The 13,316-nt window shown below is 38.0% G+C and overlaps 1 protein-coding gene across 1 annotated transcript in view; it reads left to right on the top strand.

The window, feature by feature from the left end:
- The first annotated feature begins 1,575 nt into the window (after positions 1-1,575).
- The window catches only part of LOC124160245 (RANBP2-like and GRIP domain-containing protein 5/6), a 101,326-nt gene continuing 89,585 nt past the window's right edge, over positions 1,576-13,316 (top strand). Inside the window, exons 1-7 of the mRNA XM_046536059.1 lie at positions 1,576-1,783; positions 2,011-2,236; positions 4,373-4,737; positions 5,670-5,818; positions 6,313-6,451; positions 7,905-8,085; positions 11,817-11,914. Coding sequence (XP_046392015.1) covers positions 1,712-1,783; positions 2,011-2,236; positions 4,373-4,737; positions 5,670-5,818; positions 6,313-6,451; positions 7,905-8,085; positions 11,817-11,914 — 1,230 coding nt within the window. The 5' untranslated portion in view covers positions 1,576-1,711. The remainder of the gene's footprint in view (positions 1,784-2,010; positions 2,237-4,372; positions 4,738-5,669; positions 5,819-6,312; positions 6,452-7,904; positions 8,086-11,816; positions 11,915-13,316) is intronic.

Raw genomic sequence — 13,316 nt, 5'->3', positions numbered from 1 at the left:
CATAGAGAGGGCATGTTATTATTCCTGGATTTTTCTTGGGTCTCCTAAGGCCTCACCCGGTATCTGAGCCTTGGACCCTCCTACAAGTAGCCTGATCCTCTACCTTCTGGGGCTCCACAAGCTTCCCGTAATTAATGCAAGGCTGGAAAATATAGAAGAGGAGGCGAATGGTTAGAGTACATCTCACAATAATACCATCTGTTGAGTTCTGTGATTAATTTTTAAAATTTTAGGTACCTGCGCACAAGCCCACACATTTAATACATATGTAGGTACTTGATTTTCAAATACATATCAGCCACCCCTAAAAGAGAGAGAGTACCTTTTCCTGACTATCACATAAAGCTAAATGTGATATGTTGCTTGAGTTCACTCATTGCTGGTGCAGCGCCTAATTATAATACCCAATTTTTCAGTGGGAATGATGGCGTATGGCGTAATTCCCACTGTTTCTGCATACAATGGCACGTTCGGGTAGAAATTAAGCACTGGGTGAGTTGAACGTAGGAAATGAGTTGGAAAATAAAGAAATTGATTATTGGTGCTGATTGAGTTGTAAAAAATTGCATTTAGTCAGGTAAACAAGTTTTATAGAAATCCAAGGAGCATATATACTTAACGTTATCAGTATCATTACAGTCAAAAAGAGACTGCTATTTGTGATGGATCATGCTACATTTAGGAGTTAACTGCTGATCCTTCAATCCATGCTGGGCTCTCTGACGTTTCCTAATGGGTTTTTGCTACATAGTATCAACTAATTTATTATTGATAAATCACCACTCAGGTAAATTCTCTTTTCTCTTGCATATGGATTATTATAAATATGATAGAACTGTGTAAATATGAAGGATGCATCAGCTGATGTTGATATCTGCCGTTGGATGATGATGCAACTACGTCGCCCTTACGCCTTGGTGGGGCTACTCACATTGCATATGGTGGGAGTGGTAGTTCCGAGTTTATTTATGGGTAGTTCACTGTTGAGTGGGGGGGAGCAGAATATGTAGAGGGTAATCTGGCCCCACAACCAGGACATACTGGCGGTATAGGGATATATTTTGAAGTTAAATATAACTTCTTTGAATTCATTTTTATTACTTCGATTCAAATAATTTATTTTGACATAATAAGATGATTTTTTCTTACTCGAAAACAAGGGATAAACTATTTAAGAAATGAAATAAATATAAGAGAAATGATGCAGACGCAGGATTATTAATTTTTTAAATTTATTTATAATTTAAATTCGACATAGATCAAATTTTTATTTATATTTGCTATCGATAAATATCCATAGTTAGTATTTGACTATTCAAATTGGCGCCGAAAACTGAAAGACGAAAGTGTTCGCATGAAGTTAAAAAATATCATTTTCCGCAATAGGAAGCAACTTTAAACTGTTGATTTTAAAAATAATGTCAAAAATTAGATTATAGTGGTTAATAACCGAAAAAAGGAAATTTTAATTGCGTTTTTAACGTCTTAAAACTCGCTTTTGGATGTATTTAAACCAATGGGAAAAGTGCAGATTCTCAGATGTTTCTTGATTTTTCCCCGCCTCCCGGCAGTTGTCTAGATTCATGGGATTCACGTTCGGCGCATGTGGAAGTGAATGTGAATCTTCGTGGGGGGTTACGTCAAATTTTAAATTTACAGTGGTATTATTCCTTCATTTGTATTAATTTTAATTCATAGCTTTACCTTTAAGATGTTTAAAACGAAAGAACAGGTGGATATCCACGTGCAAACCTTATTGAAAAGATGTCGAACTGAGACGGAGGTATGTTCATTTAGCCCTGCATAGCTGTGTTGTTGTGGAATATCGTTTTATTTGAAGCTCTCTGATATTTTAAGGGATGTTTGCTTTCATGTAGTCCTAAGTTCTTTGTTTTTCCTTGAAGTGCCTATTACAAAGAGATTTGTTCGTATTTGTAGCATTGTCTGTTTTCTTTCTCGCTATGCCCTCTTGGTTTTTCACTCTAAACTTTCTCATACTTCGTGATTTAGCGGACTTCGCGGTGCTATCATGTGTCAAAGTTGTATAAACAAGTCGGTGATTTGGAATCAGCCCGCCGTTATGTCATGAGATACTTGACTGTTAGAGAGGAATCAGCCGAAGCTCATAGACTTCATGGTCAAATTTTATTGGGTTTGAAGCAGAAGAATAAAGCCTTGGCTGAGTTTAAATGCTCGCTGGAGCTGGACCACCATCAGCATGATCTTCTGCCCAAAGGTAGGTGAAGAATGATACTGTGCCGGGCCCCGTTTGTGCCTTTGGAATAATATTTTAATTTACCTGTGTATTATCGTAACACCTTGGGGAGTGAAAGCTTCTCGGCGCCGTCTTAAATATTGTTTGTTGCCTTGGTCTGCGTGCCATGGCGCTTGATGTTGACGCGAAAACGCATGAAAATGAATTGTAATTTTATGGAAAAATCCAAAGTGCCTGTATTTTTTCCGTCAAGAATGCCTATAGTTGCAGGTACAATGGACAGCCCTACTGGCAATTAATGAAAATGTAGTCTGTCAGTAGTTAATGCGGAGTATAATCGTGACATATGCATGGATGGAATACTCTTTTCGCATTAATTCGCGAGTTATTTTATTAATGAGTCATTAAAGGTGAATTTAACGCCGTGTATTTAATCGTGTGCAGTGTGGTGGTTGCGTGTCAATTAATATCAATACTAAGGATGAAGTGTAGTCGAAGTGGCATGTCACTTGGCCATGGAGAGTTGTTTCAAGCCTCATCTGCTAGAATCAGTAGTTATACCGTTTTCATAAGTCACTCGACCATTTGTAAATGTTTTGTTCGCCGGTAGTAATTTTGGATTGTTGGTGACTTGAGAGGAAGCCATTGTTAATTCATGTTACCTACTTCATATGGTGACATTAAGTGCTGATCTTCTATTTTTTTTCGCAGCATTACTTGCTGATGCTCTGCTTCCCTTTGAGACTTTAACCTAGGGGTACTCGGATACGGGCCAATTAGATCCAACTGCTTTCAAAGACTAATAACTTAAACAATTTTATCGTTCAATGTGTTGCTGAGTTTAGGAGTTCTATACTGTGAAATTGTCAGAGTGAAGAGTGAAAAAGTAGAAACTTTGTGCTTTCCTATGAAATATTTATTCACACATTTACACGACCATGGTTTCAGCGTAAGATGTGGATTCTTGTCGTGTTCGGGATGCTTATATTTCTTCCACTGCTTGTTCATTTTATTGTTTCCGGTATAAACTATGCAACACGGTATGCGGGGAAAGGGGGCGACAATTTCAAGAATGTGTGAAAGAACACCAAGCCTGCACGAGAAATGAAAAGACTACATCACAATTTGCGAAACATTTGTTAGAAAGCAGTCATCAAAGTAATATTGTACTTGAAGTGCTTCATGTTGAACCTGAAGGACCTAGATTAGACACTTTGGAACAGATGGAAATTTTGCAGCATGTACGTTCCAATGACCTTAGATAGTTACCTTCCTCCCTCCCCCACCAAGCATGGTATAAATTGATGTGATGGACCTCTGTAAGAGTTCACCTGATGATGATATCTTATGTTGAAACCATGGTCCTTATATACTGGTTGCCAATCTCCCGACATATTCCGGCTCGGGAGTGTTGCCTGAGATTCCGCTTCCACCCCTCAAACCCCTCACACGCCTCCCCTCAAACACAACTATGGGCACAGTGCGCTGTCATTAGGGGATATATGGAACTAACTGCACTGTCGGCGGCGGTATATGCTTTCGACAGAGCAGTTAGTTCCATATTTCCCCTAGTGACAGCGCACTGTGCCCATAGTTGTGTTTGAGGGGTGGAAGCGGAATCTCAGGCAACAAACTCCGAGCCGGAGATTAGTAACCAGTATATAAGGGCCATGGTTGAAACCATAGTCGTGCAAATGTGTGAATAAATATTTCATGTGAAAACACAAAGTTACTTCTTTTTCTTTCTTCATAATGAATCATTTTCTCAAAGTTATGCATCAAACCATCAAATTGTCAGAGATTTTCAGCTATAATTTCTTGTTAATTTGTAAATCAACTATCTCACCAGGGTCTTTTAGACCTTAGGAGGACAAAACTGGAAACAGCCAGTTTAGCCTACCTCACTGGGCAGTTCTTTATAGATTTTTAAATCTTCGAAAAAATATTCAATTTGATTATAACAATTTATATTGTGAATGACGTGATGTCCACTGTTAAGGGTGGAATGAGGTCCCAATGAGAGAGTTCTCACGTTGAAAAATTAATGCAAACACTGCAAGTTAACTTTTATGCAATTAATTTTAGTTGGTCTGTATTGGTGATGTCATGTTGCTGTGATTGTTTCTTTAAGTAGGTAATTGTTTTCTCTGGTTTCAGTCTGTGATCTCTTGGCAGAATTGGATGAGCCTGTGGACCCTGATGTTGCTCAATATTGGGTCGATCGGACTAGGACACACTTTCCCAACAATCCTGCTGTGTTTCGCCTTCGTGAAAGGATAGTGACAGAGAAACGCAACAAGAAGGATGCATCATTACCTAAAGATGTGGATGCCTTAGAAGCATTACTGAAGGCTGAGTTAGAAGTACGTCCCTCAGATGTTGCTCTTAGGGTACGTTTGCTGCAGCTGTATATGCGTGCCAACCGTGTCAAAGATGCTTACCATCATGCTGTTCTCACTGAAGGTGGACGACTGCATAGCAATGACCTGCGTTGGTATGACTGCCTAGCTGATGTTTATGAGGTGAGCTTTATGTTGTTGAAGCACCTACTTTCCTGTGCCAATTTGGTGTGATGTAGTCCTCTGTATTCCTCGTCCTCCGTATTCCTGCGCCAGCGTGTGATGATGGGAATATTTTAGCCAGCTATATTCTTTATCTTAAAATATGCATGCTAGAAAATTGATTTTATTTATCTTATGTTATTTGTCTTAACTAGACAGTGAATAGTTTATTCACTTCCATTCAGTTGATTTCCTTCGGATTTTTCACTACAATGCATATTAGAATACAACATGATATTGATCCACAAGGCCATATTTTTTATGGCATTCGGAATGGCGAACAAATCTCTGAACTGAATGGGTCTTAGTTTGGCTGTAGTTAATTAATTTCCGAGCGATATTTTTAACAAGCGATGTATAATCCCAAAATAGCGCCATTCCTACAACAGGGTCCGTTGGTCTAGTGGTGAGCGCGTCCGGCTCACACCTGGGGGGCCAGAGTTCAATACTTCGTCAGGACAGTATATTTTGTAGTTTTCATTTTGATCATATGGCGACAAGTTATTAATTTGATGCTGTGGATGGAGGTTTAAAATAACAAATGTAACACTTTGTTTTGAGGATAATGTTTGCAATATTCTGTTTTTGTTCTAAATTTTTCTTTTATGCCATTGACTTCAATTGGGAAAATATCCACTTTTTTCTAGATATTAGTCTATTTTTAAAATGATGCAGTACTCCTGTAATCCTGCTCTCATTTTAGTCATCTACTTGGGAACTCCATAAATGCAAAATTCATGCTTAGAAAGTGTGTAGGTTTTTAATCTTTCTGTCGTGGCATTATTGTTGTATTTATACATATTGAAATGGTGCTTTCTATATCATAAAATATTCATTTATGAGTTGTTTTTTTTTCAAACATTGCAGTTATATAAAGAATGACTTTCTTTTAGGCTTACAAAGAAAACCCTTTAGATTGGGATTATGTTGCTGGAAAAATTCATGTGCTGGAACGATTGTGTGCTCTCTCACTAGAAGAATATTCCACCGTTGATTGTCCAATCACTCGGAGTAATGTAGACTGTGCTAAATGTATTCGCAGGTAAGTGACAGTTTAATGTACCTAACTGGTATTTACACCCTCTTCAATCTTAAGCCCATTTAGTGTCAGTCATTTTTACATTCTATGCCTGAATAATGCCTCGGCTTTATTTAATAGTTGTATGATTTTACTTAGAATTGTATAAAAAATTCCAGTGTGAAGGTGTTGAAACATTTTAAAAAATTTACTCTTGTAACAGATAAGTTTCTGATGAAGAAGGGCATTTATGTTGTGATCTCTACAATACAACTTAGGAAAAATTCGTAGTTAATTTTAAAATTCAGTTAAAACACCGGGCCATAGATGGGCTTGAGGCACACTTTACAAACACCCTTTGGGCTGGTAGATTGGCTAGAATGCACTCCTTATTGATTTTATAATCTGTATTTCATATGTTCATTACTTATAGTATGAACTGCGCTGTATCTGATAGACCAATACTCCTATTTAATGTTTCTTAGGTATAATAAAATTCCTCTTAATTACTTTTCTAGCTTTGATCAGGCATTGCATTCAGCATCCATGCTTGATGTGATCTCCAGTGAGAGGGAGTTTTTCCATGAGTTCCTGAAGCATATGAGGGGCCAACTAGTTTTCCATCTTGCTACCCTCTTGTTTAGAAAAGCCAAGAAGGTATGTGCATGATGGAATAAAAGTTATCTATTCTTATTGTATCATGTCTAAAAATTATTGGTTTTTCGATAAACTTGGCATTTAACTCACTTAAGATCATTTGTGCTATACACTCATCAATTCAGACACTATGCTAGAGTTTCCATAATTTTGGGTGAGAACCAATCCTTTCAGTAAATGTATACTCTTATGCAAGATATAGCATCTTTTTTTGCTTTGTATCCATTTTACTACTAAGATAACAATTTTGAGGTGAAAAGTAACAATTTTATGTGCGATCAATTTAAATTTATCATTTTAATGTTTCTCTTTTATTATCTGCGTGTTGTCACATGTTAACCTGTTTTTTGCTGTTTGATATTACTTTTTCCGAGAAGGGTTTTATCTTCTTCTTGTATTGTAATTGCATTAGAAGTTGGTTTTATCTTTTCTAATAATTATTCATTGCAGATTAGTTAATACAGGCGGTCCCCGACTTTCGTACACAATGCGCTCCCGAAAACTTGTACGAAAGTCGAACCATTGACTTCCATACTAATTAGGGGTTACGTTCCAAAAGAGCGGAATATACGTAGTAAAACCTTTTTTTTCACGGAATTCATTTCAATTGACTTAATTTTAATAATATGTTAATAAAACTCCTCAAATCATCTAATTTCTTTCGAAAATACGCAGAAAATGCAAATAAAAGTTTAAAAAACAAGAACTCCGTTGGCTATCGAGTGAAACTTCCTCTTGGCGTTTAAGTTGACATTCCACTTATTACGTCCACTATAAATAAAAAGACATATCAAGAATCATTACAAAATGTTGTTGTTGAACCCGCACTCTGGATACCTTTTAATTTTTACACCAAAATTCGACATTTGGCAGGTGACATTCGTGATCACGTATATTTCGCATGTTATTCAAAAGAGACAAAAGACAAACGGAATTCGGGTGATATTTCGTGCAATATCATTGCTGAAGGTGTACATGAATTAAACAGCACTCAAACGAAAAAGCACAATTAGAAAGAAGATTTTACTAGTTTTATTGAAAGCTATTTGATGATGTCTAGTCAACTGCTTTTGAAAAATATCTTCAATGAAGGCTTTCTTTTTCTCTTGATAAAGGAGCCTATAGCAGGCAGTCTCTCTCCCAAATAAATCACCTAGATTAGAGTCAACTACCAACAATTCCCTTTATTATATTCGTTCGTATTGTTTGCATATACTGCCATTTGAAACAATTGAATGTTGGGATGCGCAATAAACATCGCGGGAATTAAAAAAAAATTACAGACCAACGTCCGAAAGTCCGAATTTAGCGTACGAAAGTCAAGTAAAAGGTGTCAATTTTGAACGTACGAAAGTGCGAATTGTACGAAAGTCGAGTGTACGAAAGTCAAGGACCGCCTGTATTTATTGAAAAAATATAATATAGGTATTAGAGTAATTATGATTATCTTCAGGACACTGCAACATGGAGGGAGGTTTCTAAGGCTGCAGCAGCTTTACTGTTGCATGCAGTTGGTTTTGGGGGGAACTCTCCCCCTGATCCGCAGCCTCCCTGGGTGATGCGTCTCCCTGAGGCAAGGAAGACGGAAGTGGCCCGATGGGCCGTGGAAACATCATTCCGAGTTAGTCAAGCAGGTAAAGCACAGCTTATGTTATAATTACCATATTATATTTTAGGTGAAAGTTGGTTACAATCGGCCTGCCTGTTTCTGGAAATAGATTGTAGCAGTAATTTTTTAGTGCTTGGTTCATGCAGAAAATGATCATAGCCAAGCTAATGTTTCCTCACATTATATTTGCTACACCCTGTATTAAATGTAAGTTTGTCACAAATTGCATGGCCCTGAAGCACTCAAGTAGACTACCAACTACTCAACTCAAATTTAGGAGTACTTGCCAATCCACATTAACAACCCAGTGAGAGTACAACCCTCTTGTTCACAGCAGCAGCTGTAAGAAAGGCTATGTGCAGGCAAGCCTCACCACATCATTGCAACTACGGAAAGGTTCATATTTACTTGTGTATTATATATTTATATGGATCATAAATTATAATTCTTATGGAGTTACACAACAGAGTGGTTCATGTAAAAAGTATACATATATAGATATAGTGGCAAAAAATGTAAGTATTGTAAAACGAGGATAAAACTTATAATTTATGATCTATACATTTACATATGCAAGTAAATACGAACCTGTAGTTCTGTACTTGTAATGATGTGGTGAGGCTTGCCTGCATGTAGCTTTTCTTACAGCTGCTGCTCTGAACGAGAGGGTTGTACTCTCAGTGGGTTGTTACAGTAAAACCTCACCTTAACGAACTCCCGCTAAACGAAGAACTCCGTTCAACGAACAAGTGCTATTGGTCCGGCCAATTGCCTATGTAAACACATTAGTGAAAAACCCCGATGAACGAACTCCTCTTTTACGAAAACTCCCGATCAAAGAAATGAAAATTCGGTGCGATCGAGTGAAATTCACCTCCCAATAACCAATTTTTCCGGTTAAATTTTTATTTTCATATGAATAATTTAATATTCATAGCGTTGGAGGGCAAATCAGAGACTTCCACTGAATAAGCCAATCTGAATCGTCATTATTAACCGTAACCATAGCCTTCCGTCGTGTGTTTCCGCCGACCACAACTCGCGGCGAATTGCGAAGAATGTTAATGCTGACTTTCGTAAATAACTCAATGTCCCAATATTTACACGCTCAAAGATATGATATCTAGAGCTATGTACTTCGAACGCATTCTTTTGACGGTTGTTTAAGATACTTTACAGAATTACAACGCGTAAATTCCGAGAAGCATTTTTTTTCACTGGCCGCCATCTTGGATAACTTCTTTAAAATTTAACTAAATTACGGAAGATACAATGTGCGCGCTAGAAGATGAAAGCCAAAATTTGCATCTCTTAATTATCTTTAATATATGACTCAGTAGTTACTCTTGTTTCATTCACATTGTTTATTTCAACATCATCTAAAATATAGGAGAAACTTTTGCATTTGCCGCAATCTTGGATAAAAAATATTCGCACTTAAGACACGAAAGCCAACATTTCCCATTGATCTAGACGTTACTTGAATTGAGTGCTTTATACTAAAGGTCAGTCTCTGTCTGTCGGCGATTGTAGCGATGTCCTAACGTGATGTGAAGCGGTGTTGATTTTCTCCTGAGAAAAAGGTTTGCGACGCCCATCAATTGTTGCATGAAGAAGATGACACAGTCTAAACATGCCATGTTTAGACTGGGCCAATGGTGATGCCTCACCCCTGTGGTAGCAGCAAAAATCCATGAATGACAGCGGGATTAATTCAGCGGTGGTTGGCGGGAGTTGATGCACTCATGGGGAAAGTAGATTTCTTCCTCGATCGCTGCGCGGGCCCAAACATAGGACTAACAATAAAAAATGTGCGTGTTATTTTCTTCCCCCCAACTGCAATAGCTAAGTTGCGACCTCTCGACCGAGGGGTCATTTCTGCGGCAAAGCGGCATTACCGTCGGATTTTAGTGGAGTTTTTGGTTTGTCGAATGGATGTAAGGGATCGGCGAAATTGATGAGGACCATTGTGCAGGTAATGCAAGGGCTTTGCAAAGCTTGGAAGCGTGTCGCACCTGTCACCATATTTAGTTATTTTGCAAAAACCGGGTTTGCAGTCAACAGCATCATTATCGTGACTTATTTTACTTCAAGAACTCCTGCATGAGGCCTTCCAAGCTGTTTTCTTATCGGGAGTTGTCAATCCGGTTTGCAGTCAACTGCGACCACGCGATGGAGAGTGATGACGAAAGCCGTGAATCCTGGCTGGGTCTCTCAAAAGTCATGAATATTGAAGGGTCGTTTGATGAGTTCACTAGAATAGACTCAAATTTTGTACACTCACACTCGCGCCGTTATGGTAGAGCGATCTTAATTTCATGATGAAGCTATAATATAATTAGTAATGGTCAAATCTATCGAATTCTTAATTTTTCAGTGTAAACTTCGCGAATACATGTACTCTATTTCAAATATTGAGAATAAAGGGATGGCCTCGCACTCACCGCTACGTTGCATACATTTTTGAAAACCAATGAAAAAGCACGCGAAGTGATTGAATAATACGAACTGAGGCTTCCTAAATGTGGTCTATTGCCCGCGATTTGCATTGCAGCTGAAGAAATAAGCACTGTTTTGAAGTATGCGAAGGTAGAATGAAGATAACGCATACAGACTTGCTTCAATTTCCGAGCCCCTAGAATGATGCAACGTGCGCATCACCTCCGGGGAACGAACTCCCGATCAACGAAACGGCAAAATTTCGGTCCCTTGAGTTTCGTTTAAGAGAGGTTTTACTGTATTAAGGATTGGCAAGTACTGGTTAATTTGAGTTGAGTCGTTGGTACTCTACTTGAGTGCTTCTAATCCAAGTAAATGTATAGGCTCGATTATATTCAACAGAAAAAGATTGTTAATCACGAAATGCATGGAGTCAGATCTTCTGGATTAACAATATTTCTGGTGAATGGACTAGTTCCCTGGATGCAGGTAACACTGCATCACAGAATGGAACTCTGTATTTTGGTGTCTGTGGAAATGATGTATTGTTATTGGGTGTAGGCACAAGTAATTAGGAAAAACCAATTCAATTTTTAAAATTTATGATTTACGATTCTATTAAAGAAATTATAAGCATTTGAAAAGTTCTTAGTCAGTTTCTTCCTCATATCATTGGAAGAACGATCGTGAAAGGGTGCTTTCACCTGAGAAAATACCATTTGAAGTAGGTATTGTGTTTTTAGCAACTTGTTGATTTTCACTGCTGCATAATGAGCCATGTAAATGAAAGATGTTGATAGAATGCCTCAAGGTTGGAGCACATTGAATGGAAAAGTAGGAAGTCATATTTCAAAGAAGAAAATAAAAAGCCAGCCATTTGTCTTAGAAGTGCAAATGTCCTTTGATAGATTTTAAGTAATTTTAGGCCTTCTACCCTCTTCCATTCCTCTTCTAATTATGTTTGGAAAGTTCAAGCGATAGACATTGATGCCTCTAGGTACTGTAAAGAAATTGAGTGAAGTAGGCATAGGGCCAACAAAGTTATGCCTTGTACATACATCTTAAATACACCCACTTTGTTCAATCCCTTTACTGCTTCCTTTCCAATTCTCTGTATGAGCTGTCACGTGCTAGATGTATTTACTACATGATGGCCCTATAGTTGGCATAGCTCGTCACCTTTCAAACTTTCTATCACAGATAGTAAATTCCAGTGTGCATTAAAACAAAGTTTTTTATGATGAACTGTCAAAAATGCTAGGTGTCTTAAGTTTTCCAAGTGCAGAATTGTGTATACATAATTTGATGTCTTTCTAGGTCACATTCTACTGGCTATGCGTCGTGATAAAGGATCTCATTTTCTAGAGCAGATTAGTAATTTCTGTGCTGGGAATTGGAGGGAGCGTGTTTATCAGGTGAGTTCCTTTTAGTAAAGGGGTTTATATCTTGGATGCCATTAAATTTTGTTGAATCCATGGGTTTTTAGATATGATGAATCACCATTCTTTATGTAAATTAAGTGTGTCCATCTAAACATTGGCTAAGAGATTTCAGCCCCTTATTGTTAATTTGAAGATTTAAAAAAATGCTGAGCTGAATTTTTTTGCTTTTAAAGTAAAATAACTGTTTTAATTTATTCTAGCCATGTTCTATTCTACTCTATGTTAAGATATTGATTGGCTAGCAATTAAATGCAAAGTTACATTACCTTTGGTGGCATGCTGCATGTACGGTTATTTCTGTACTCTTTATTAAAAAATTACTTTTTGAACACATTTGAATGTTAATACATGTTAAAAAAAATTCATGAGACCTTCTAAGTAGAGGTCTGTGAAATTCGCAATATGTGACATTGCGAAATAATGCTAAATTGGTAAATAAAAACAACATTTTGCCTATTTCGGTAATTTTTAGTGAATTAGCGAAAAAATCAAATCTAATGAATCATAATCTATTAAAGCGTAAGCCTTCATTGTTTAATGCTGCTGACATTTATTCGATCTCTCTCATTACGATTCCAAGGTCAAGTGGCTTGTTTTATCTCGCGCATGTCTCATTCGCGTGATATCGCGTACTGTAGTGATGTCTCCGCCGGAATTTGTCGTTAAATTTACCACAGCCTCTCTCTTCGATTCACACACACATTTTTAACTCCTGAAATTCTCTGAAATATCTGTAATGATGCGCTTTTCCTTCTGAAGAATTAGATATTCTTAATCAATAAAATGCTGAAAGAAATTTAATGCGGCCACGAAAGAGCAGAGCTTTAAGCTCACACGCCCAGCAGGCATCAAAGCCTAGCAGTAATTCTGGTGAATCACCGCAATGCAGTAGACAGCGTTATTGGATAACTTGTTGCAGGAAAACCTTAAGTTTGGGCCTGAATTAACAATTTTGTAGTCTTTAACACAGCCGCTGACTGGGGACGGAAACGACTTACCACTGTTCACGGCATAGCAGAGCAAGTTGTCTCGTCTGAAAGCGGTCTCAATGTAGCCTCTGCCTGAAAGTCAAGCCATGGATGCCACACCGTCGGGCCGGGTTGAATTGGGTGCCGTAGTGACCACGGTGGCCATCGACGGCGCCGAGCTGGCAAGATTAGCCGAGATTAGTCTCTTTTGAAGACATCTATTGAGACCTATTGTTATTTCAAAGCACGAAGCATTGGGGAAAGTTGGGGGAGGAAGGAAGGAACAGAAAGGATTGGAGAAGAGGGAGTGCTAATTATTAGCGGACGGATCGTCGGAAATTCGGCGCTCAACTGAGCTACAATGCAAAAAAGAAATCATTTCGAGACACCCCCAGTTCAAGTTTCTT

Source organism: Ischnura elegans, chromosome 6 (genome assembly GCF_921293095.1).
Source record: "Ischnura elegans chromosome 6, ioIscEleg1.1, whole genome shotgun sequence".
NCBI classification, from domain to species: Eukaryota; Metazoa; Arthropoda; class Insecta; order Odonata; family Coenagrionidae; genus Ischnura; species Ischnura elegans.
The sequence above is the reverse complement of the archived record's forward strand: the minus strand, read 5'-3'. Positions and strand labels throughout refer to the sequence as shown.